The 26,841-nt window shown below is 34.5% G+C and overlaps 1 protein-coding gene across 1 annotated transcript in view; it reads left to right on the forward strand.

Moving 5' to 3' along the window:
* Window positions 1–26,841, forward strand: part of LOC107543708 (testis-specific gene 10 protein-like) — a 53,243-nt gene that overhangs the window by 4,097 nt on the left and 22,305 nt on the right. The window contains 8 exon segments of the mRNA XM_087828083.1: window positions 6,254–6,319; window positions 7,744–7,911; window positions 8,569–8,721; window positions 12,369–12,539; window positions 12,625–12,677; window positions 13,880–14,056; window positions 23,560–23,675; window positions 25,941–26,086. Coding sequence (XP_087684209.1) covers window positions 6,281–6,319; window positions 7,744–7,911; window positions 8,569–8,721; window positions 12,369–12,539; window positions 12,625–12,677; window positions 13,880–14,056; window positions 23,560–23,675; window positions 25,941–26,086 — 1,023 coding nt within the window. The 5' untranslated portion in view covers window positions 6,254–6,280.

Genomic DNA, 26,841 nt, shown 5'->3' on the forward strand with positions numbered 1-26,841 from the left:
GGGTAGGAACAACCCATATTCATCAACAGATGAATAGATGAAATGTAGTAAGTAGTACGTACAATGGGATATTATTTAGCCTTAAAATGATGAAATTCTGATACAATGCTACAACATGGATGTGCCTTGGAAACATGCTAAGTGAGATAAGCAGGTGAAGGAGGGCAAATATTGTGATTCCACTTACACGAGGTGCCTAGAATAGGAAAATTCATGGTTTTGTTTAATGAGTACAGAATTTCTGTTTGAGATGATGAAAAAGTTCTGGGAGTGGATATGGAATGGGTGCACAACATTATGAATATAATTAATGCCACTGAATTGTATACAAAAAATGATTATAATTGTAAGCTTTATGGTATGTGTATTTCACCACAATAAAAAATAGTTAAAAAATACAGTAACTGAAATTAAAAATTCAGTGTTTTCAAACAACAAAATACACAGGAGAGAGGAGTGAGTTAATGAACATGCGAACAGAAACATAGAAATTACCTGAACAACAGAGAGAAAATAAATTGAAAAATGAACAGGAACAGAGCAGGTCGAACCATAGCAAAAGATACAACATTTGGATCATTGTAGTTGCAGCAAGAAAGGTAGGAAAGAGTGAGGCTGAAAAAGTATTTGAAGGAGTAATGGCTAAATATTCCCCAAATTTGGAAAAAGACGTAAGACAGATTGAAGAAGGTGAGTGAATACCTACCGGGAGTCTTCCAAAGAAACCCATGCCAATACACTTAATATTTAAACTTGTGAAAACTAAAGACAGAAAAAAAGTTGCTGAAAGAAACCAGAGAAGCAATTCATTACCTAGAGGGGAATATCAGATGACAGCAGATCTGAAAACATGGGGGTCAGAAGGAAGTGGCACAACATTTTTCAAGTACTGGAAGTAAAGAACTGTCAACCCAGTATTCTGTTTCCACGAAAGTATCCTTTAAAAATGAAGGGAAAATCAAGACATTCTCAGATGAAGAAAACGAAAAGAATTGGTTGCCAGTAAAGCTGCCCTAAAAAAATAGGGAGCCCTGGCTGGTGGCTCTGTTGGAGCATCATCCCCTACACCAAAAATTGGTGGGTTCAATTCTCAATCGGCCCATGTGGGAGGCAACTGATCCATGTTTCTCTCTGACATCAATTTTCTCTTTCTCCCTCTCTCTCTCTTAAAAAAAGGAAAAAAAATCAATAAAAACTTATCCTCAGGTGAGGATTGAAAAGAAAAATGGCAAAAGGCATAAAAGAAGGAATCTTGGAAGAATAGAAGGAAAGGAAGAACAACATTTAGAGCAAAAATAGGGGTAAATGCAGTAGATTTTTTTTTTCTAGTTTTCTAAATTAGGTTTGTCAAATGTAGTTCTTGATGCATATAGAGGAAATATTTAAGACAATTATTTTATTAATAGAGGAAGATAAAGAAACATGGAGGTGGTAAGGTTTTACAGTTCGCTCTAACTGGGAAAAGTAGACTGAAAAATTACAAATGTATAGTGTAACATCTAGAGCAACCGTTAAAAAGCCATACAGAGATATGTACTAAAATCACTGTAGATTCAAAACAGAGTTCTAAAAAATGTTCAAATAACCCACAGGAAGGCAAGAAAAACTAAACAAAAACACACAAAACCAATGAACAACAAAGTCACAACTTGAATCATAACATAAGAGTAATTACATTAAATACATATTGTCTAAATATACCCAGTTAAAAGATGGAAACTGGTGGAGTGGATTAGAAAACGTGACCTAGCTTTATGATGTCTACAAGAAATTACCTTTCAGTATAATGATATAACTAGGTTGAAAGGTACATAGACCTGAAATAAAGAAAAAAACTTTCCATGTTTGAAGATGAAATGATTATCTACTTAGAAAATTTAATAACATCTGCAGTAACAAAACCAGAACTAATAAATGACTTCAGCAAGGTCAGAATACAAGGCAAACATATTAATTACATTTCTGTATATTAGCAATTAACATGTGGCAATCAAAATTAAATTGCAATACTGTTTACAATTACTCAAATAGAAAATGGAATCATTAGATGTAAATCTACCCCCTGAGCCCAGGGCAACTGAACCTGCTCCTGCAGAGGAGACTTCAGGCTGTATCCTGCAGCAAACCCCCTTAGTGGGACTAGAGTCGGAGACTCTGGCAGAGACTGAAGAGTTTGGCTTTGAAGCAGGCACTAATTTTCCCTCATTGAGTGCCTGACTGTGTAATCCCCAAGCAGGGAGCCCACTAGCCCGAGCTAGGCTAGCCTGGGTTAATCCTACTGACCCTCTTCAGAAGGCTCTTCAGGAAGACCAGGCAACCTCAGGGGGGAGATGGAATAGCTGACAGGTGGAGGGGGACCTCAGGGAGCCTTGGTCTGACCACAGATCTGCCCTGACCTCTAAGCTGGAAGAAGCCCACCCGTTTATACAGATTGCCCCCCGCCCCAAGGTCTAGTAGGTGCACACATAAACTAAGAGCAGAGTGGTAGCTATAGACAGCCCAAGGCCAGTTACACACAACATCTGACAGTGCCCTGCATCTGAAACCCACACATGAGGACTCAATCAACACAGCTAGAGCACCCAGCTCAGGACATCAAGGAGACTGTACCACTAGGTCCCACAGAAGGCCTCCCCACCAACACTAGGAGTCATAGCAGTTCTATCTTATACATAGAAACAAACACAGAGAGACAGCCAAAATAGAGAATCAGGCCCCAAGTGAAAGAAAAGGAGGAATCTCCAGAAAAAAACTAAATGAAATGGAGGTGATTTATCAGAAATAGACCTCAAAGTAATGGTTATAAGGATGCTCAAAAGCATGAAAAAGGACATAGAAACCACAAAAAATAGAAGAATGCTATATCTGACATACAGAATACAGTACTGCAAGGAATAACAAGTAGGCTGGATGAAAGCAGAGGATCAAATTAACAAATTAGAAGACAAGATAGAAAAAAAATCAGAGCAGTAAAGGAAAGATAATTAAAAAGCAGGAGGATCCCTGGCTGATACTGCTCAGTTGGTTGGGCGTCATCCCATGCACTGAAAGGTTGCTGATTCAGTTCCTGGTCAGGGTACATGGCTCGGTTGTGGGTTCAATCCCCTGTGGGTGGGTGGGTGGCAGAAGTCAGCCAATTGATGTTGTGCTCTCACAATGACATTTCTCTTCCTCCCTCTCTAAAAATTTATTCTTAAAAAAAAGAGCAGGAGGATGGTTGAAGGGAACTTTGGGACACCGATAAACATAACATCCACATCATAGGGGCACCATAAGGAGAAAAAAAGCAAGCAAGAGAAAGAGAACCTGTTTGAAGAAATGACAGAAAACTTCCCTAGCCTGGTGAAGGAAAATGTTACACAAATTCAGGAAGCACGAGGAGTTCCAATCAAGATGAACCCAAACAGACCCACACCAAGACACATCAGAATTAAAATGGCCAAGGTTAAAGACAAAGAGAAAATCTTAAAGGCAGCAAGAGAGAAATGGTCATTTATTTACCTACAAGGGAGTTCCCATAAAGTTCTCAGCTGATTTCTCAACAGAAACACTTCAGGCCAGAAGGGATTGGCATGAAGTATTTAAAGCAATGAAGAGCAAGAACCTGCAACCGAGACTGCTTTATCCAGCAAAGCTCTCATTTGAAATAAAATGTGAAATAAAGAGCTTCCCAGACAAAAGAAGACTAAAGGAGTTCATTACCAGTAAACCAGCATTGCAAGAAATGTAAAGGGATTGCTTTAAACAGAGGAAATGGAGAGAGAGAGAGAAACATAGGCATAAAGAAAAAATGGCAATAAAGAAGTACCTATCCATAGTAACCTTAAATGGATTCAGTGCTCCAATCAAGAGATATAGGATAGCTGAATGGATAAGAAAACATGACCTCTCAATATGTGTAACTTTTCCTTCACCAGGTTAGGGAAGTTTTCTGCCATTATATCTTCAAACAGGTTCTCTATCCTTTGCTCACTTTATCTATTTCTGATACCCATATGATGTGGATGTTTTTACACTTGATGTTGTCCCACTACTCACTCTCCCCTGCTTTATTTTTCTCTGTAACATTTACCTACTACTTTATTCCTCCCTCACTCCAGCCACACTAGCCTCCTTACTACTTCTTGGAATTTAGCACACATCTTTTGCCTTAAGACCTTTCCTACAGGTTGTATCTTCTACCTGGAATGTTCTCCCAGATTTTTATATAGTTGACACTCTCTCTCCTTTAAGTCTTGCTCAAAGGGCTCCTTTCAATGAGGACTTCTTCAATTACCCTATTTAAAATTCCAGTCTGTTCCTTCATAAATACTCCCAATATCCTTAACTCTGCTTTTTTAATTCTATTTTACTACATAATTTATTTGTTGGGTTTATTTTTTATTGTCTACCCAGTTGGAATATAATATCCCCAAAGGCAGGGATCTTGGTGTGCTTTGTTCACTTTTTTAATGTCAAGTGCCTAGAACAGATTTGAGTGCTCATTATATATATTTTTAATGACACAGTCACTATCGGACATATATTTTACCTAATATATTTTGTTTTTCTCTTTTCAACTAGAATGTCAGCTCTGTGAGGGCAGAGGCTTTTGTCTGTTATATTCACCTCCATACCTAGTATATAACACAAGGTCAGGCACATAGTAGGTCCTCATTAAACAATTGTCAAATAAGTGAACACACTTGATTAGCATCTTTTCACTTGGGCCAGTTTTTCAGAGTGGAATCAGCATTGTGTGTTTTTATATGTAAAGTAATGTCTATTAAAAATTTCAGTCTATATAAAATAATGTCTACCATAATCATACTTTGCTATAGCTAGACATAATCCATCTTTCTCAGTTTATATATTATTAGTTTTCTTCTATCTTCATCTAGGATATTTGTGTATAAATTTATTTTTTACAAGAATGTATCATACTAAATAAAATTTTAGGGCATGTTGAGTTTTTATACTAATGTAGTATGGAAATCTTTACACATAAAATTCAATATATGGGTTGGGCAAAGATAGGTTTACAGTTGTGAGAACACAAAACAGTTATTATTAATTGGTGTATTATTTATTTGTATTATAAATGTAAACCTACTTTTGCCCACCCCTGTATATCCATTTTTTAAGTTTCTACACAGTAGTATAAATTAAAGCATTGAAAATTGTCTACCCAAATAACTATATATGAGCTTATCCAAACTATACATAAGCTATGTCTCATACTATAACACCCCTTAATATTTCATAAAAATTGCCAGAGAAATCTTATAAAAGTACTTTGGTCAAATGTAATTTTTAAATGTGCTATATTTTCAATATATTTAAAATATAGTACATTTTAGTTTAGAATAACAAAGGAGAGGTTTATTAATTGAAAAATAAATTTATTAAACTAATTTGCCAACTTTTATCCATGTAATGTGTTTAGAGCATAGCTTTCGATAAATGTTTAGTAGCCACTCAGAACAACCTGCCAAGAATGGGTGGTCCTCTTTGTTAATATGTATGTTTTTAAATTTTGATTGATTGATTTTAGAGAGAGGAAGAGAGAGAAAGAGAGGGAGTGAGAGAGATTTGTTGTTGCACTTATTTATGCCTTCTTTGGGTGATTCTTGTATGTGCCCTGACCAGGGATTGAACCGGCAACCTTGGCTTATTGGGACGATGCTCCAACCAACTGAATTACCCAGCCAAAGCTAACTTGACAACTTTTAGCGAAGAGCTTTACAGCTTTGCATAAAAACATAGTCACTGTCCTCTAGGAACATACAATTTAGTCATATACTAAATATATAACTATGGGCAGCTATACTGTAAGACTGGGTGTGTTCTATATCATAAAACTGATACAAACAGTTTTTGAGGGTTGGATTGAACTAAACTATTACAAGAGTTCAGAAGAAAATCACTTCTGACTATAGTGGTTTGGGAAAGCTTTTATAATCTTCAGGATTATAATAAGTATTAACATTTTTTTCCTGTTTGTAGGAAGTAATTTGGTAAAATATAATCAATATTTTATACAAAACATTATATAATTTAAAGGAACTGTTATATTTCATCATATATTTTTTTTTTTACCGTCACAGATAGGTAAACATAAAGAGGTAGAGTATCTTTTCTTTGCAAAATATTCACTGTCTGCATGTTTTTATTTTTAAGTGGCTTACTGGCTTACTTTTTTTATGTTCTCTTTCCAGTTAAATGAGCTTAAACATTTAAAATCCAAATAATTTTTTTCTGGCTTGATTTTCAGATTGAATTCATTTGACAGCAAAATAATATGATTGTATTGGAAGATACAATAAAAAGACTTAGATCTGTAAGTACATTTTTATCAAATATATGTTAAGGAATAATTTTTATTTTGTTAGTATAGTAAAACTATAAAAAATTGAACATATGTTTTGACTCTCATGAATTTTGTGAACAATAAAAAATGTTGTGTTCTATAATCAGCCCTCTCTGCTTGGTGCACAAGGGTGCTCCCATCTATACGAGCAATGCTATTCTTGCTCCATTTCATCATTACTCATTTCTCTCCTAGAGGTGGAGAGAGCTTTTGGTTAGTTTTATTAATGCCCTTAGCTGTTAATTGACTTAAAATGATAACTGAGTAATATAACTGAGTAACTCAAAATATGAGTTTGTCTACACATTAACTTGTATTCTTAGTAATAAATATCTGTAGGTCAAACTTTGTTGTTTTAATTCTAAGTAATATCTTTTTTCTTTTTTAAATATATCTTTATTGATTTCAGAGAGAGGAAGGGAGAGAGATAGAAACATCAGTGCTAAGAGAGTCACCATTGATCGGCTGCCTCCTGCACGCCTCCACTGGGAATCGAACCTGCAACCTGGGCATGTGCCCTGACTGGGAATCGAACCATGATCTCCTGGATCCTAGGTCAGTGCTCAACCTCTTAGCCACGCCCGGCCGGGCAGTAATATCTTTTTCTTGTCCAACAATGTGAAATGAAAACTGCTCTATTTAGACATTTTAATGCTATTATTTAAAATATTTGAAACACCTTCTCTGTAAGTATATCTGTCATTTCCTCCTAATATTGCTTTGGTAAAATAAATGTCATAAAATAAATGTTTCCAGCATTCATTTAAATTATTCATTCCTTGAATAATTAGTGAACAAAACTTAGATCTATACAAGTTATTCTAAGTAAATTAATTTTATTTCTAGAATTAATAGAAATAACTAATAGAAGCAACTAGATCTGTGGACATTTCTGGCCTCTGAAATTTCTTTACCATTTTTTTCTGCAAAATTATTGAGCAAATTTAGGAGTACTTTTAGTTAAATAAAAATATAGAACATTCAGTACTGCAAGAAAAGAAAGAGCCCAGCCAGGTGTGGCTCAGCAGCTGAGCATCGACCTAGGATCCAGAAGATCAAGGTTCGATTCCCGGTTAGGGCACATGTCCAAGTTGTGGGCTTGATCCCCAGTTGGGGGCATGCAGGAGGCAGCCTATCAATGCTGACTCTCTCATCATTGATGTTTCTCTCTCCCTCTCCCTCTTCCTTCCTCTCTCTGAAATCAATAAAGATATCTTAAAAAAAAATAAAAGAAAGAGATGTAACTGCTTTCTTAAAAGTATGATTTTTTAAAAGTTACTTTCAGAACACCACATTTATTGTTTTTAACAGTTCTTTTTGTGTTCAGCTTCATGTAGTAAATGATGCTGTAGCTCAGCTTGAAATAATGGCCTAATTTTTTCCTCCCTGGCAAGGTAATTTTAGAGATTGAAAAAGCACAAAATAAATCTCCTTCCAGACTTGATTCCTTTGTCAAGAATTTAGAAGCAGACAGAGATTACTACAAGAGTGAAGCTCAAAACTTGAGAAAGATGATTAGAAGTAGATCTGAAAGCCCAAGACACCCCTCTCCATCTTCCTGGGTAGGTTTTTGGAAAATTATAAATATTTGGAGTTTGTTGCTCAAACACTGACTTTTAGTCTTTGATTTACTTGGAAATAATTCAGGTTGATTGGCATGAATTGGTATATTAATGAGACTGAAAGACAGGTCTCTTTGATGGATCATCAACATTGATTCTTTATCCCCAGAATCAGTTGTGGTTGGGAGGTAATCAGACAAATGTGGAGCAGTTTGGGATGAAGCTGTTTAAAAGAGAGGTGACTTTGGCCTGGGCAGGGTAGGGTAGCTAAGTTGGTTTGAGCCTCATCCTGATACGCCAAGGTTGTGGGTTAGATCTACTGTCAGGGCACATACAAGAAGTAACCAGTGAATGCATAAATAAATGCTCGCTCTCGCTCTCGCTCTCGCTCTCTCGCTCTCTCGCTCTTTCGCTCTCTCCCTCTCCCTTCCTCTCCCTCCTTCCCTCTTTCCCTCCTTCCTCCCTTTTTTCCTCTCTCTTTCTAAAATCAGTCAATAAAAATTTAAAAGAGAAATGATTTTTAAACTTTCTTTCATCATTTCCTTTCATTATATAGTCATGTTTGCTTAAGTAGAGACTGTACTGCCATCAGTAGTACTTTTCTATTTGTACTACAGGTCAAAGAAGAACTTCAAATTTCTTATATAATAATTACAGGGTACAAACTGTGATGTAGAACTTTTGAAGACAAGAGACCATGAAGAACTTAAATGCGTGCTGGAAAAATATGAGCGTCATTTGGCAGAAATTCAGGGTAATATCAAGGTTCTTACATCTGAAAGAGACCAGACCTTTCTTCTTTATGAACAGGTAAAGTTGTCTTAAGGAAACAAAATATGTAAGTAATAACAGTTCATTCTAGAGATATATAATTCTTTAGCTATGCTTAAATCTGCCAATCAAATTAATTTAACTACCATTTGGGAACTAACTTTGCTCTTAAGATATTTTTAATGAAATGTAATATATTTCAAATACAGTATATGTGTACACACACATGTGTGTTATTCCCATACCCATAAAAGGTCATATACATGCATAGAGATAGTCTGGTTTTTGGAATAGGAAATGGGGAAAATGTTAAATGAAAGGATATAGTGAGTTCAAGGTAAAAAGATTTGGGTTTGGGGATTAAAAAAATACTAACACATCATTTTGATGTACTATCAATCACTTTAGAAACTGCCATATAATTTGTGTAATTTCAGAGAGTAAAATCAGTTTGTAGTTTATCTCAATTTTTAGCTTAAAATTAATTAGTTTCTTTACTCAACAAATATTAAACCCCATACATTACCAACATAATTTCATTTAGAATATCAAATCTTATTAAGAATTATAACAACTTTGCAGGGTTATGGGCATGCTACTCTGAGAGAAAAATGATAGGATGCAGATTCTGTTTTGTTGGTTTCTTTTTTAATTTTAGTTTTAAAATTCACCTTAATGGATTTTATTTTAGTTTGAAGTCAACCTTAATTATCTGTTTTTAAATAACTAAAGCAACTTTGGATATCATGATTATATGGCCTCTTTGCTTCATTTCATGTATGAGAAGGCAGGTCTAATAAGGCTAACTGATTTGCCCAAGAACAGCAATATTCATAGTACAGATGTTCTGACTCCTGTTTGAGTCTGCTCTTTGCTATTTAATTAAGCTTGTTGAAGATGTATTGGCCCATATGGAAATGGAACAGTCTCGGCATACATCTTAATATGTAAAATAAATGCCCAGTGTATGTCATAGCATGGAATCCTTTTGGCTAAATCACATCACAGTACTGTTTTCTTTCACACTGTAATCTCAATCTTGATAATTTCTTCTCAGCAGCATTTTAATGAGATTTTAAACATTATATTAGCTATGTAATGAGTGATAGATAATATTCTCTTCTATAACTAGCTTTCTTATTTTTAGTTTGAGCAGTTTAAAAAGTGACTACCACTTCTAAGTGTGTGGGGTAATTGCTTTGCTCTGATTAGAACTCCCTGGTGTCTGTGCCATGAAACCTAAGTCAGTGTATGTACTCATGATTATAAGACCGTGACCGCTAAGGGGCAGGAAAGTCTCTTAATGAGAAGCCTGTGTGCATTAGTTCATAAATAGGCCAGACGATACTGTAAAAAGAAAATAAGTGGACATTTTTATTTATGGTGATCAAGGAAATCTTTGCTAGATGATGTAGAGTTTGAGAACTGAGGGGCGGATGAATGGGGTTTCTATTATCTCGAAAGGGGTATGAAAGAACATTTAGGACTGAAGGAATGGTGTGAGGCAAACGATAGACAGGAAAAGTCAGCAGATAAGTGGATCAGCTAAAGACTAGAGTCGAAGGTGTGTGTCAGTGGAGGAAGGGGCACTGAGGCTTGAGAGGTAGAGTGGACTAGAGCAGGAGACTGCAGACTTTTTCCTTGAAGGCCCAGTTAATAAATATTGGGCTCTGCAGGCCATGTGATCTCTGTCAACAGCTATTCAGCTCTGTTTCTATGGCACAGAAAGCATCCATAGACAATATACAAATGAGTAAGTTTGCTGTGTTACAATATAATTTTATTTATGAACACTAACATTTGAATTTTACATTATTTTACCTGTTATGAAATATTTTTATTCTTTTGATTTTCCCCCCAACCATTTAAAAATGTAAAAAACATTATCAGCTTATAGACCTACAAAAAACAGTTGGCAGGCTGGATTTGGCCTGTGAGCCAGTGTGGTTTAGCAGCTTCTGGACTGTATGGTAGAGGCTGTTCACTGGGCCTTACAAAGGGTTTGTACTTTGCTTTATAAGCAATGGGCAGTTTATAATTTTAAAGCAGAAGAAATAAGACCAAAGCCACATTTTTACAATTTCAACCTGGTAACAATTTTATATTATTTCATACATCTTTATGTATTACCTTTTTATATAACAATTTCTCCTTCAAGAGAACCGGAGGAGGGAGAAAACATGGACTCTTTAGAAGGCTGTTACAGTAGTCCATGCATGAGGCATTAAGGGACTAAGCTAGGATGCTATCAAAGAAGACTTGACAAGATTTGATTCAAGCACAAAGGAGAGATGAATGGAAATGTTTGACATTCTGTTTTGACTGCCTGAAGAATTGTGGTAATAGAAAAAGAATGAGGAAAGTCATTGGTGATTTGACAGAAAAGATGAGTTTAGTTTCAGAAAGATGGAGTACATCCACAGGTTGTAGTTGCCATCAGGCCGTAAGAAATGTGGGACTGGAGTGGGGAGAAAAGCAAGAGCTGTATATGTAGATTTAGAAGTCACCTGCTTAGAGGTGACTTTTGGGCCTTCAGAGTGAATGAGGTCTCTGAATGCAAAAGTACAGGATCTTGGGAAGCTTTATTCAATTGGCAGAGGAACCTTTGAAAGAGAGAAAGAAGACAGGAAATTAAGGCAGAACAATGTTATAAGACCAAGGAAGGAAGAAATTTTAAGGAAGGAGTTGAAAACAATGTCAAATGTTGTCAAAGTATCAAGAACTGGAACTGAGAAAAGGCCATTAGATTTGGTGAGGTTATTAGCTGTAATTCTGCAAAGAGGTGGATGTGAAAGCCAGGTTACCACACCCTGGGATGAGAAAGTGGGTAGTAAGGAACAGGCCATGGTGCAGACACTTAAAAGAGAGAAAAAAAGAGTCATAGGATGGTAAATGGACACAACAGGATTAAGTGACAGTTTTTCAAGATATGGAAATCCTGTGCATGGCTGAAGTCAGGGGAGAAAGAGCCAGTGGAGAGAGTGCTATTCAAAGTGAGGAAATAATTATAATTGAATCAGGGATATCTTAGAAGACACTTTAGGAGATGAAGTCCAAGATTCTGGTGAAGGCTTAGCTTTGGGAATTGGGAAGTAACATGTCTTCCTCTGATATTTGAAGACTAGCTGAATAGATGGTGATTATAATCTAGAGGAAGGAAGCTAAGGACTTAAGCCACAAAGTAGGATATGATCATCTGCAGATGTAGAGTAGATTTGAAACTGAGGACGGTTGAACAGTATGTAGAGAGTATGTTGGGCTGTCAGTAAGGATTGGTGGGCCTTTCTATCAGGGTAAAGGTAGCTAGGACATGACTATGGCATGTACATTTATGTAGAGAAAGACTAGAACACTATGATAATATTTATTAAACCAGTATTTTTCCTGAATTGTGCTGAATTCATGTTTGTATCACAAAATGAAGTATACCATATAAATTTTCTAGTAAATCATTTTTATCTTGCTTTGACCACCTCCAAATTTATTTAAAAATTTTTTTGGCAAAGATATTGTAAACCAAACTTCTATTTGTATATATCTATTTGCATTTTGGGGGACATAATTTGCATTTATTTGTATAAAGTCAAAATTATGCCATTATCTTACTCCATGCATATTGATAATAGGTTTGAATTTATGTTTGTTCTAGAGCTTGTTAAATAGGAGGCTATCTATTTAAATAATAGGCACAGGAAGAAATTGCTCAACTTCGACAAGAAATGATGAAAAGCTGTCAGTCTCCTAAAACAACAACAGCACGTGCCATCCACTGGCGGGTGGAGACTGAAAGAGATGTAGCCTTCACTGATTTACGAAGAATGACCACAGAACGAGATAATCTGAGGGAAAGGCTAAAGGTTTGAAAGAATTTTATCTTTATGAACATTTGTGAAACACAATGCAGTGACATTGAAAGCACTGTTTTTGTTGTTGTTTTACTATATTGCCCAAGAGACAGCATTTAATGAAAAGGCTCACTTGGAACAGAGGAGCTGGCATGTATAATTCCTAAAGTAAAGAAAAATCACTTTTGCACTTCTGGCTGTAAATTGTCAGTGGCTTTCCCCTTTTCCTTTTTGTCTATGTTCGGAGAAGTTCTTTTATTTTTCTAAGATAAGGTTTGTAATCCTAAAATATTTAAGGTGGAATATATGGTGTAAATTGTTAATTCTTCATTGTTTATTTCCTTCCAAAAATGTGAGTAAAATATTTTTTATGTTAGGCTGCAAAGTGTGTTCTTTTTTAAAAAGACATTAGGGATGCATTCTCAGGGATTTTAGCAAATTTTTCATTTCCCTATTTCATTAAAGATAACATTGCCAGATACAGGGAAACTCAATTATTCTACCTAAAGAGTAGCTAGAGTAGAAAAAAATTATGATGAAATGAAAATAATGAGGAAAATATATGTAAATGAATTTAAATGTGAAGCACCACCTTTTTTACTAACCAAGGATTTGAGATGTTATGGATATATATTTGAGATGTTATTACTATATAAACAGAATTAAGAGAATTTGACTTTCTGTTACCAAAATTAATTAATATATTATGTTGATATAATTGTAACTGAACAAAAAAATGGAGGTTCGGCTGCCTGACACAATGAAAGCCAAACTTGTGAGGCCTGTGCTGGTGCAAAAGGAAAGAGGTTTTCTTCAGGAGCCACATGGCCTGGGAGAATGTCAGACTCCCATTTCAAATCTCCCTTCCTATTCAAGCCTGTGGTTCTTATAGGAATAAAGAGGGGAGGGCTCTTTTTTTTTAATACAATTATCTTGATAGCTTTTGGCGTGCTTGGGCCCCATCCATTCATCTTTCTAGATTTTGGCTACTCAGTGTAAGAACTTCCTCCTGTGCCATTTTGGCCAATGAGGGAGACTCTCTGGTAACATAATGAGTTAAAAAAAATAGGGGAAAAAAATTCCACTTTAGAGCTATAATTTGTTAATGTTGGGCAACAAATAAGGATTTTTTTCCCAAAAGGGTATGTATGCTAAAGTCAAATTGAACCAGATTGAAAATATAGATGGATATACTATTCTTGTTCCTACTCCACAATATCTTGTCCATACAGCCTCCCACAATGTTCAAGTCTAATCTGATCATCTCATCCTATAAATCTTGTCATATACTAGTTTTTACAAAAAGAAGGCGTCTCTTTAGGAAGATCACTAAGACTTTTTAGTGATGGCAGTAATCTTGTCATTCTACTTGTATAGCATGATGATGAATGTATGGAGCAAATGTCAAATATGACTTTGATGAAGAAAACCATAACCACTGTGGAAAAAGAAATGAAATCACTAGCAAGAAAGGCAATAGATTCCAAAAGTGAACTTGGCAAACAAAAAGCAGAGAATAATTCTTTGAGGTAAACCAATTAGCCTTTGCACAACTAATAGTTTATTATAAATAACTCTGCTTTTTGTAGTGTTTTTTATAATGATAATTAAGTTATTTGTTGACTTTAATTTTGGGGAGGGTTATTACAAAACAGTTGTAGGAACCTCAGCACACATTAAATGATTCCCCCAAGATCGATCACAGATTGTTAATGCCACACTTAACCAGGACTCAAACTTTTAGTAATCTCAATCTTATGTTTGCAGAAAGCCTCAATGTTTAACAAAAATATTCTTGGTACAGAGCATGTTTGACTTTGGTATTTGATTGTTAATTTACCTTTATAACTTAAATTATGTTCTGGGGTCTGAACAGTGTAAGAATACATAAAGCACAGGTTTTATAGTAGCTTAGAAAAAGGGTGGTTTTGAATATAATAAAAAGTCATAGCAGAATAATAGGAACATGTACTAGAACTTATTAATTGAATGTCAGGTACTGTGCTTAGCCCTTCCTACATACTGATAGGGTAGGAGAAGAAATTCCAGTAAATCAGCCTACAGGCAGTAAGTATAAGGGAATAGGTTTTTGAAGACCTCCATGCTAGTGGTTTTGTTTTCCTTTTAGTACCTGTTGATGTGAAAAATAAAGGTTTTATAGATGCAGGAAGGTTGAATTTTCAGTGCATCTGTGAACATCTGAAAAATAGTAGTTCCTGTGAGTGTGAAACAAATGACTAAGTTACAGATAATACTTGATTCACATATGAGTTTCCAGGGTCTTCTCTTTCATCTTTCAACACTCTGTGGTACATACATTGGAATCACTTGTCAGGATAGAAAGCTACTTGACTGCTTCTCTTCATTTATTTTCAATTTCCTGTTTAAAAGGATATTGCAACCTTAGGTAAAACAAAAATAGCAATCAAATATAACAACATCAACAAAGAAAACCTTGGAAAATAGAGAAAAGTGTAAAGAAAGTTTAAATCACCCATGATTCCATAACCCAGGGAAAACTATTATTAATATAGATCTGTTTCTAACCAGAACTATTTTTATATGTGTGTATATAAGCTTTCTATGTAATTGCCATCATCCTATAGTCAGTTATGTATTTAAGCAATTTCACTTAATGGTGTACCATTAGCATTTCCCCATGTCATTAGAAGTTCTTTGAAAGCATTTTAGTAGTTTCTTAAATTTTCTAACAGATAAATGTATAATTGGAGATTTTTTGGTGTACATTTGTTTTAATAGTATTATTGAAGTATAATTGACAAACATGTGCAGTAAACTAGCACATATTTAAAGTGTTCAGTTTGGTCATTTTTGACATATGTATATACCTGTAAAACCATTGTCACAATCAGAATAGCAGCCCTAACCGTTGCTCCTGAAAGCTTTCTCATGCCCTTCTGTAACCTGTTCCTGCTTTGCTAGTCCCTAGGCAACCACTGATTTGCTTTCTGTCATAGAAATTTGTTTGTATTTTTTAAAATAATATATAAATGAAGTCATACAGTATACTTTTGTCAGGCTACTTTCACTCACCATAATTATTTTGAGATTTTTTTATGTTGTCACATATAATCAAGAATTAATTTCTGTGTATCACTGAGCAGTATTCCATTGTATGGATATGTCAAATAGACATTTTGGTTATTTTCAATTTGGGGTAAAACAAATAAAACTGTTATGAATGTTCTTATGTAAGTCTTTGTGTGGACATATGCTTTTATTTCTCTTGGGTAAGTACCTAAGAGTAGAGAGAGCAGCTGAGTCATATAATGGATATATATTTAACTTTAGAAGAAACCATAACTTTTCCAAAGTGGTTGTACTATTTTATTTTACATTTGCACCACCAGTGTATGAATGTTCCGGTTGTTCCATATCCTCACCAGCACTTGGTGTGTGGTATCTTAATTTTAGGTATTTTCGTTTTAGGTATGATTTCAGTTTGTCCTTCCTAATGACTAAAGATTTCAAGCATTTGTTCATGTGCTTATGTACAATACATGTATCTTCCTTAGTGCCTATTCAAATCTTTTGCACACTTTTCTTGAGTTATTTATACTCTTATTAAGCCATTAAAGTTATTTCTGTATTTTAGATATGTCCATCGTCAGGTATGTGTTTTGCAAATATTTTCTCCCAGCCTGTGGCTTGTCTTAACATTGCGTTTTAAAGAGCATATGGGCCAGCCGGGCGTGGCTCAGCGGTTGAGAATCGAACTAGGATCCAGGTGATCGGGGTTCAATTCCCAGTCAGGGCACATGCCCGGGCTGTGGGCTCGATCCCCAGTCAGGGGCATGTAGGAGGCAGCTGATCAATGACTCTCTCATCATTGATGTTTTTATTTCTCTCTCTCCCTCGCCTTTCCTCTCTCTGAAATCAGTAAAGATATATTTAAAAATAAAATAAAGAGCATATGTTCTTGATTTTCATTAAGTGAAATTTATTGATTTTTAAAAACATGAATCCAGCTTTTTGAGTTCTTTTAAAGAAATCATCAAGCTTAAGGTAACATGTTTCTCCCATGTTTTCTTCTAGTAATTTTATAGTTTTAGTTCTTACATTTAAATCTATGATCCATTTCAAGTTAATTTTTGTATATAGTGCTAGATATAGATCAGAGTTTACATTTTTGCATATGGATATCTAATTGTTCCAGCACCTTGTTGAAAAACTATCCTTTCTACACCGAATTGTCCACCTTTGTAGAAAGTCAATTGTCCATATATGTATAGATTTGTTTCTTGACTATCTATTTTGTCTGATGGATCTATTTATATATCTTGATGCCAAATACAACACTTCTGATTACTTTGTGTTAAATCTTCAAATTAGGTAGTGCTAGTCCTCCAACTGTTTTCTTTCTCAAAGTTATTTTGGCTATTCTAGTTCTTTTGCATTTTAATTTTAGAATTAGCTTCACACATACGAAAAAAAAAGCCTGCTTGGGAATTTGATTGGAATTGAGCGGAAATGACATCTAAAGAATAACAAGTGTTCCCACTCACGAGCACAGTATGTCTCTCCATTTCCTTAGATCTTTAATTTCCTGTAGGATATTTTATAATTTTTAGCGTACTTCTTTTGTCAGATTTATCCCTAAGTATTTCCTATTTTTTGATGCTGTTGTAAGTGGAATTTAAAAATTTTACTTTCTGATTGTTTATTGTTTGTATATGAAAATACAATTGTTTTTAAAATAAACTTTGTATTTTAGAGCACTTTTACATTTACAGAAGAATTGTGAAGATAGTATAAAGTTCCTACATTCCTCATACCCAATTTCCTGTTATTAACATCTTACATTAGTATGGTACATTTGATACAATTAGTGAACCAATATTAGTACATTATTATTAACTAAAGTCTATACCTTATTCAGATTTCTTTTGTTTTTCCCTAATGCCCTTTCTCTGTTCCAGGATCCCATCCAGGATACCACATTACATTCAGTTGTCGTGTCTCCTTAGGCTTCTCTTGGCTATGACAGTCTCAGACTGTGAGAACTTAGTGGGATTTCTGGAGGTAAACACACGGAAGCATAGGGACATGTCTAAGACTCTGGCCCCTAGGAGCTTCTCATTTTCATGTTAATGACACTCAGCATCAGAATTATCATTTAAATGTTCTTAATCATTTATGATTTCAGTGACTTCTGCTCCACATAAACATACCTCAGTTGTGCTCTCTGGATTTGCCTTTCTTTTCATATTTTGGGGTACCAGTTTATCCGGCACCTCACTATCCTGATGTTTTCACAAAAAGTCTTTGATTTTCAGTTTAATCTTTTTCTTGTTGTAACAATGGGAATGATGTTTTCTAAGCTCTTTACATATGTCAGAGCTGAAACCAGAAGTTTTACAATTTATTTTTATATATTTCTGTTATTATACAGCTTTACTAATTTACCCTTTAGTTCTAGTAGCCTTTTTGTCGATTCCATTTAGTTTTCTACATAAACAATTAGGTCATCTGTAAATAAAGACAGTTTTACATGCTTTTTGTCCCTGTTCTTGCCTTATTGCACTGGCCAGAACATCAAGTACATTGTTGAATGGAAATGGTGAAGTGGACATTCTTGACCTTTTTTCACATCTAAGGGGGAAGCAGTCAGACTCAGTATTAGTATGATATTAGCTGTACATTCTTCATAGATGTCTTCTTGGTTGAAGAAGTTTTCTTCTATTTGTAGATTACTGAGAGGTTTTTTTTGTTTTTTGTTTTTTCCCTAGGAATGGATGTTCTTTGTCAAATCAGTTAGGGTATAGTATAATTTTTATAGATTTCTGGTCTCAGCTAACTAATATTTTGTTTAAGATATTTACATCTATTTTTATAATCGAATTGGCCAATAATTTGCTTTTATTTGGGCTTTTAAAAATCAGATTTTGGTATCAAGGTAATGTAAGCCTTATGATAATCTTTCCAGTTCATTTTATCTTCTTTCAATACCTGGAACAATTTGTATAATATTGGAGTTTTAGTACTTATCAGTGAAACCATTTGCATCAGAACTTTCCTTTGAGGGATGATTTTATTTATTTAATGAGGGGGTGGGGAACCTTTTTTCTGCCAAGGGCCATTTGGATATTTATAACATCATTCATGGGCCATACAAAATTATCAACTTAAAAATTAGCTATAAATAAAGCTCCTAGATTTATTGATATTCGAGTCTCTCCTGTGGTTGCCTTGGCACAGGGCCAGACCAAATGATTTTGTAGGCCAAATACAGCCTGAGGGCCAGACATTCCCCTGATTTAATGGATAAAGGAACAATTAGAAATTTCTCCTTATGCTAGTCAGTATTTATTTTTTTGAGGCATGGGTTCATTTTATTTAAATTAACAAACATTTTTAGAATAATATTGTTTACAATATCCTTTCACCATTCTAATTAATGTCCACAGGATCTGTAGTGATTTCCTCTTTTGCTAGTCTATTGTTTTTAATAGTCCTTTCAGAGGATCAATGTGTTTTGCTTTGGTGCTCTTCCCTATTGTTTATTATTTCATCCTTTATTAGTTCCTTCTATTTTCTTTAGACTTCTTTTCTTTTTTTTCTTCTTCTAATTTCTTATGATGAATGCCTACATTATTACTTTTTGGGCTTTCTTTTTTCTCATATACATATTTAAGTTCATAAAATTTCCTCAAAATACTTCTTTGAATATGTCCTACATATTTTATGAACTTCTTTCTTTATAAAATATTTTCTAATTTCCATTATGACTTCTTATTTGATCCATTGGTTATTTATAAGTGCAATTTTAAATATTCAAATACATAATGAATTTTTATCTTTTTGTGATTGAGTTCTTGCTTAATTACATTGTTTTTCAGAACATATTGTTAGACTTTAAATTTATGAAATTTGTTGTCCTCTACTTTCATGCTCAATTTTTGGTAATGATCTGTATATACTTTAGAAATTATAAATTAGGAAATAGTTGGGTAGTGTTTTACATTTATCCCTTAGTTCAGATTTGTAATCATGTTATTTAAATTTTGTTTCTCATTTACAGGAATTTCATGGAAAGAGTTGTCTAAACTTCTGGCTTCAATGTCTCACTTTGTGTTTGGTCTTGAATTTACTGTAATCTGCTTCTCTCCCTAACATTCTATCAAAACTTTTTTTAAAGGTAATATTTACTTACATGCTGCTCAATTCATTGGTCGATCCTCAGTCTTCATTTTATTTAACCTGTCAGCAACATTTGACAAAGTTGATCAGTTGTGCTCGCTCTACTGACTTAAATACTTTCTTCTTTTGGCTTCTGACACATTCTCATTTGATTTTTTTGTTTGTGTCTCTTTGGCTGTCTTATCTCAGTGTCTCCTGCCACTTCCTCATGTCTGTGACCTCCAAATGTGGGAGTATTCCTGAACTCAGTCCTTACACTTCTTCTTTCCTCTTTTGTGTCTATACTCATCCCTCAGTGATCTCAGCCAGTCTTATGTATTTATTCTTGACTCTCAAATGTATATCTGTAGCCTCTCTTAAACTTCGAACCTTAATATCCAACTTTCTCCTTTTCATCTTCACTATGATGTCTAACAGGCATCTCAAACTTAACATTTCCAAACCTCATTTTTGCTACCCACTACCCTTTTCCCTCTGACACAAGTAAATCTGCCGTCTTTCAGTTTTTCCATCTCAGTAAATGGAAACTCTGTTCATATAATTCTTGGCCTGAAACCTGGAAGTCATCCGTGATTTTTATTTTTATGCGCACATATCCAATATGGTTGATTCTGTTTTCAAAATGGATGCAAAGCTGAGCATTTCTACAACTTCTTCCAATCTTGCTGATATTGTGGGATATTTTGTTAGGTGGACAGTTCTAAAGATTGGGAATTATTTTTATTTTATCAATTTTATGATACCCCTTTCATTATTTCTGTTGAGAAGTCAGCTGTAAATTTATTTTTTAAAGATAAATATCTTTATAATGCATTCACATTTATCATAGGTTTCATATTTATGTATACAAAAGACAAAGAATTACAGAGAACCTACTTAGAAGCTATATAATCCAACTACATTTAATCTAGTTAAAATACTGTTGTTCCTGCTCTCCTGTTCTCCATTTTGTCAACTGATGAGAAAATTATAAATTTTATTCCATGTGTAAACTCTCATTATTAGAAGTTGAGTCCTGAGCACAGTTCAATACATGTCCAGATTTCTGTATCTCTAAATTGAGTGTAGTATTCCAGGCCAAATCACCCAAAAAGAAATGCATCCATTGCTGTTTGGTTTTCACTGCTGATAAAGAACAAAATCCCCAGGATTTCAAAACCAATACTCATTATCTCTGTTTCTATACCGCTTAAATAAACTTCTTTTCTAAACAAGTATATTTTAATAGCAGAATTTTCCTGTTTGGGTTTCCATGTCAGATAAATTAACACTTATAAATAGCTGGGGTGTTTATAACTCAGAATATTTACTAGAAGCAGATTTTATTTATTTTTTTAAAGGTCCATGTATCTGCATCTGTGCATCAAACATCTCGAGGTCCAAGAAGTTAGAATTCCCCTATTTCATTAACACAAAGATATCTCTTGTGCTCTTCTTTGTATCCATACTTTCCCTCCTTCCCTCAACCATCCGTAACTTCTAGCACCCACTAATCTATTTGTCAACCCTACAACTTTGTTATTTCAAGAATGTGGTGTAAATGGAATCACATAGCTGTGACTTTTAAGATAGGCTTTTTCACTTAGAATAATGTCATTGAGATCCATATAAGTTGTTGCAGGTGTCAGTAATTTGATACTTTTATTATTGCTGAGCAGTGTGCCGTGGTATGAATGCACCACAGTTTGTTTAACCATTCATCTCTTGAGGGACATTTTGATTGTTTCTAGTTTTTGGTATTACAAATAAGGTAGACCCTATGTATTTAATGTAATTATTGGTATGGTAGGGCTCAAGTCTTCTATGTTGTTATTATTATTGTTATTATTAGTCTATTCCCCTTGTCTTATCTCTATTTCCTGTTTTTTGCCTTTCTGGGTTTACTTGAACATTTTTTAGAATTCCATTTTGACTGATCTATAATACTTTGCATACCTCTATAGATGTTTTCAATGGCTGCTCTAGGTATTACATTATATATACAGAACTCTTCACAGTCTATTGGTGTCACATTTTTATAAGTGTAGAAATATTGCCTTCCTTTAAATCTTTCTACCCTCCTACATTTATAATGGTCAAAATTAATACAGATTTATTATTGGTTCTGCCCAGGACTTAAGTTTCCTTAGTGTTAACATTCAGGTTTTTCATTGATTCTTGTTTAGTCTAAGATATATATTATATTAGATATTATTTCTTTGAATAATATGTTTATTCTCTCCTTCTGGAATTTTGATTAGGTGAATATCAGACCTTCTCATCTTGTTCTTTATGTCTCTTAACCTCTCTCTTTTTTTTCTCTGTGCTCTATTATAGATCTATCTGCTTTTCTATTTATCTGCTTTTTTTTTTTCAACTTTCTAATTGTCTCTTCCTCTGTGTCTGTCATGTTCTTAAACTTGCCTATTGATATTTTTTTAGATTATTTCAATTATTTTAGTTTAATTTTCTGAAGTTTTCTTTGCTTCTTTTAAAAAATCTTCTGATTCTTTTGTTGAAATTCTGTATTCTACTAATTTTATGTCTTAGTATGTAAACATAACTGTTCTTAAGTTTCTGTTTGAAAATACTACAATCTGAAGTTCTTGGGGATCTAATTTACTCTGTGTATAACTTTTGACTCCCACTAAGCTTTGGTTATTACTTAGTGTGTTCTTAAAATTTGAATTGTGAGCTAATTTTCAACACGCCTTTATCTGAGGTTTAGTTCTTTGCCTGGGTTGAAGGCATGTCCCTCCAGAGAAGTTTTATGTTTATTTCTGCCAAGTGTTCTAGGTTATATGACCATCCTAGAACCAGATTTTATTTTGATTTCTTGTCTTGAGATTAAGAATTCCCAAAGAGACATTTAGTTTTTATTATTACCCTGAGCCTAGCAATAGTTGGTTGACAAGCTGATTTTGCCTAGTCTGCCTTTTTCACTTATGTTTTAGTCCTCAGGGACTTTATGTGGGGAATCTGAATTCTAACACTTGTGCTGCAGACACCTCTATGGCCTCATCTTTTGTTTCTGAATTAAGACACAAGACCCCAGATTATTGATAACAGGCAAGCCCCAACCATCTCTAACGTAACATCAATTCATAGTCTTATTTCTCTAATTTGGCTCTAGGGGACTTCCCCTACAAATTCTTACACTTTTGCTATATATTTAAAAGGATCCTTCTTTATGTTTTAGAATGCTTCTTTATGTTAGAGAAGTTTCAGAGTATCTAGTTTCCATGTCAGAAATTATAGTCTGGTTTACTTCTTTATTGACTGGGAACTCTATGAGGGCAGGGCCAATGCCCATCTAATTGACTCTAGGTTCCTCAACACCTAGTGCCTGGTATATACTGTACACTTAATAAAAGTGGAATGAATGAAACGCTGTTTATTAAATTTATTTGTAATAGTGAAAAACTGAAATGAACTTAAATGTCTAATAATAGAGGAATCCTGAAGTAAATGTTTATATTTATTCAAAAGTAAATGGCTACTGCTTCTATAATATTTTTCAGCCAGAAAAATGAAGATTTGGCAGACTGTATCATAGACTGAAAATTGTTAAATAGTAAGCGTAGGTGAAAAAAATCAGGATTCAAATTTGAATTTATACTATGGTAACTTTAAAATAAGTATAACACTGAATACGACAAAATATGGAAAAACACTGAATAGTGAATACCCAAATGCTAATAGTAGCTTATGTTGGAGTGTGGGTTGAGGACCCCTTTGTACCCCTGTTTTCTAAACTTCCTATAATGTGGTTTAATGAAAATGCTAAACGTAAAGTGTTTATTGGTGTCCTTAAAAGTTTTTAGATTTAAATATGCTAAAAGATTGATAAAACATAATTTCAGAATTAGCTTTATTATTAAAATGTTTACAGATTTTTATATGAAAATACGGAAAAAGATCTTTCTGATACTCAGCAATACCTTGCTAAGAAAAAATATGACCAGCGGCCTACTCAGGAGAAAATTATGTGCTTGAATGAAAATATCGGTGAGTTATTTTTTTCCTGATAGTACTTTTTCTATAAGTTGGGTAGAAAAATGTTTTATTCTCTTCAGTTATAACATAGATAAACTTGGAGATAGGACTGTAAATTAAAAGTTTATAAGTCAATCATGAAAAAATATGTTTTTCATTGATAGCAAACTTTTTTACTTAGATTTAGGACCATAAGTACTTAGACATGGCTTCATATTTTTCAATGAAGAAATAAACAAAGCAGCAACACTTTCTACTTTATGATGGTCACTTTTAAATTTACAGCTTTTTGTATGATATTATGACTTGTTCATAGTTGTAACAAAACATACATATATATTATGTTTTGTGGAAAGTGTACATACATTTGGCTATATCTATGCTCTTTCTTGGATTTATAGAGGAAATTATTTTTATGAAGTCTTCAATTTATGTTTCTTACCAGTGATCTCTATGAAATTATGGTCATAATTTAATCTTTTTATAACTGTAAAGTAAAATTTTGATTAGGACTATAAAAGAGCCCATTTTAAAACAGAGAGAATATTTAAGAGGATCCAGGACTGAGTAAGAAGAAACCAAAGAAGTAGGAAGAAAACCCATAAGTGAGTGTTATTTCGGGAGGAAGGGAACAAAATGTTTTAAAAGGAGGGCAGTGCCAATTGTCAGACACTTTTGAGAAGCAAAATGAGAGAAGATTGATTGGGCCCCGGCAGGTTTGGCTCAGTGGTTAGAGTGCCGGCGCAGCAGACCAGACGGAAGGGTTGCCTCTTAGAGCCCTGCCGAGGGCGCATACCTGGGCTGCAGGCTCATTCCCCAGCCACACGTGGAGGCAGCCAATCGATGTGTCTCTCTCCAGTTGATGTTTCTCTCCTGCCCCCCCTTCCGCTCTCTCTGAAAGATTAATGGAAAAAATATCCTTGGGTGAGGCTTAACAATAAAAATGCTGGTTGGATGGGCCCAGTGGACGTTTTAGTACCACCTGCAAAGTCTAGATAGGGTGCTGGGTATGGAGGTGGAATAGGTCTAGGGCTGGGGAGTGAGGGAGGAGACACAGGAGAGAATAGAGTCTCTTAAAAAGTTTGGCTACTAAGAGTAGCAGAAAAATGGGGTGTAGCTTGAGTGGTATGTGAAGTTGAGGATTTTTTTACAAGCTAGGAGCTACTAGAGCTGTTTTAGAGCTTCCATTTTTGCATTTATCTTATGCCGATGGGAATAAACTCAGATATCTAAACACTCAACTCATGTGGTTTGCCTAAAAGATAGTACTGTCTGCAAAAGGTGCTCTATAGATCATGCTCTTGGCAGATGGTATTACCTCTCTCAGTGCTGCACTGGATGGCTGCTGGCAGGGATTAACCTAGAGGTCTAGTCTAGCAGAGCTTCCCTAGTAGAGCTCTAGACCAGTGGTTCTCAAACTTTGGTGTTTGTTGGAATTACCTGGAGAGCTGATAAAGATATTGGAGCTGGGCTCCATGGAATAGGATATGGTCAAGGCTTTTATATCTTTACCACTTTGCTCAAGTGGCTCTCAAGCTTTGTTGTGCATTAGAGTCACGTGGGAGGAGTACTTGCTAAAATATAATTGCTCTGTCCACTCAGAATTTCTAGTTCAATAGGGCTGGGGTTCCCAGGTGATTGCTGATGGTGCTGGTTGGGAAGCCACAATTTAAAAACCGCTATTGTATACCTATCACTTAGGCCTTCAGCGTTGACATTGACTTGCCAGTGTTTTCACAAATCAAATTAGACATCCTGGGATGATTTTTTTTCTAGGAAGTTTTAGAAAAAATTCAGAACAATTTAGAAAAATCAGAATGTTATAAGATATTTGACTCTGAAGGTAACTTAATTGAATATCTTATTAAGATCTATCAGTTATCAACTTATATACAACAGTGATTCTAGTCTTGAGGGAGGAGAAATTAGGGGGGAAATGGTTGTTTTATTACTCCACCCAACTTCATCCACCTATATACTCTTCTCCCCCACACATGTAAATCTACTTTTAGAACTTGAAGTATAGAGCTTTCCTTTGCTATTCTTATTCAAATGTGTTAATTGTGCCTTTACATTTATGAGTCATTTAGAATTCCATGATTCATCTCAGTTTTTAATCACTAACAATAAAAGCCACGTTTTTATTTGGGATACAGTAATTATTTTTAGTCATTAAATATAATATAGGAGAACTTAAACTTTAAAAAGTATTTCAATCTGCTTGAACTGGAAAAAAATGACCTTGATTAAAAAGTGCCTTTATGATTACATATTTAGATAATTTTACAAGGCAAAGTATTGCCCAGCGAGAAGAAATCAGCATTTTTGGTGCAACCCTCAACAATCTGGCTAAAGAAAAGGAATGCCTGCAAGCATGCTTGGATAAAAAATCTGAGAATATTGGAGAGAGTTTGGCAATGAAAGTATGTTCTGAGAACTGTGGTTTAAAAGAACTGTTTGCACTTGAATCTTAATAAAGTAATAGGATTCTCTCAAATATTTTTCTAGAAAGCTGAAAGTTTAAAATCTGATTTTGAAATATTTCAGGATAGTCTTAAGAAATATGTGTTCTTTGTCTCATCAATTTGTGATTAACATTCACTGCAATAACTAATTCAAATATCAAAATGTGAAGCATGATAATAAAGCAGTGAGACTGATTTCGTCTTAAAAGCACTCCAGAACTTATATTTTCAGGTAGCCACCTTGGGAGGCAATATGTTTATTCCATTAAAACTGCCTTTTTAATTGTGTCCAGAACTAGATGCATGTTTTTACATTGTCCTTAGCCATTGAGACTAGAGCACATGGAGCTGGTAAATAAAGCTGGATGATAATCTCCATCCCTCAGTTTTTGTTGTTCAAACAACATAAAATGCGTTGCTAAAAAGGCGGGGAAATATTAATACCCTTTTTCTAGCTCATAAACTGATTCTTAAGGCAATTCCAACACTGTTTTCCGCAAATGTCTTAAGCAAAGGCAGCATCATTGGAATAAGGCCTTTCCCCTCTCTAAGGGAACTAATCCATTCATGTATCTATCCACCCATTCAACAAACATTTATTGATATGTACCAGGTATTATGTTAGAAACTGAGGAGCAGTGGGCATGCCGTTCCAAAGTATAGTGTAATCGGGAGAAAGATAACTAAAGATGCTACTATGGCCCTAGCCACTT

The sequence above is a fragment of the Miniopterus natalensis genome, chromosome 19 (assembly GCF_054644295.1).
Source record: "Miniopterus natalensis isolate mMinNat1 chromosome 19, mMinNat1.hap1, whole genome shotgun sequence".
Taxonomy (NCBI): domain Eukaryota; kingdom Metazoa; phylum Chordata; class Mammalia; order Chiroptera; family Miniopteridae; genus Miniopterus; species Miniopterus natalensis.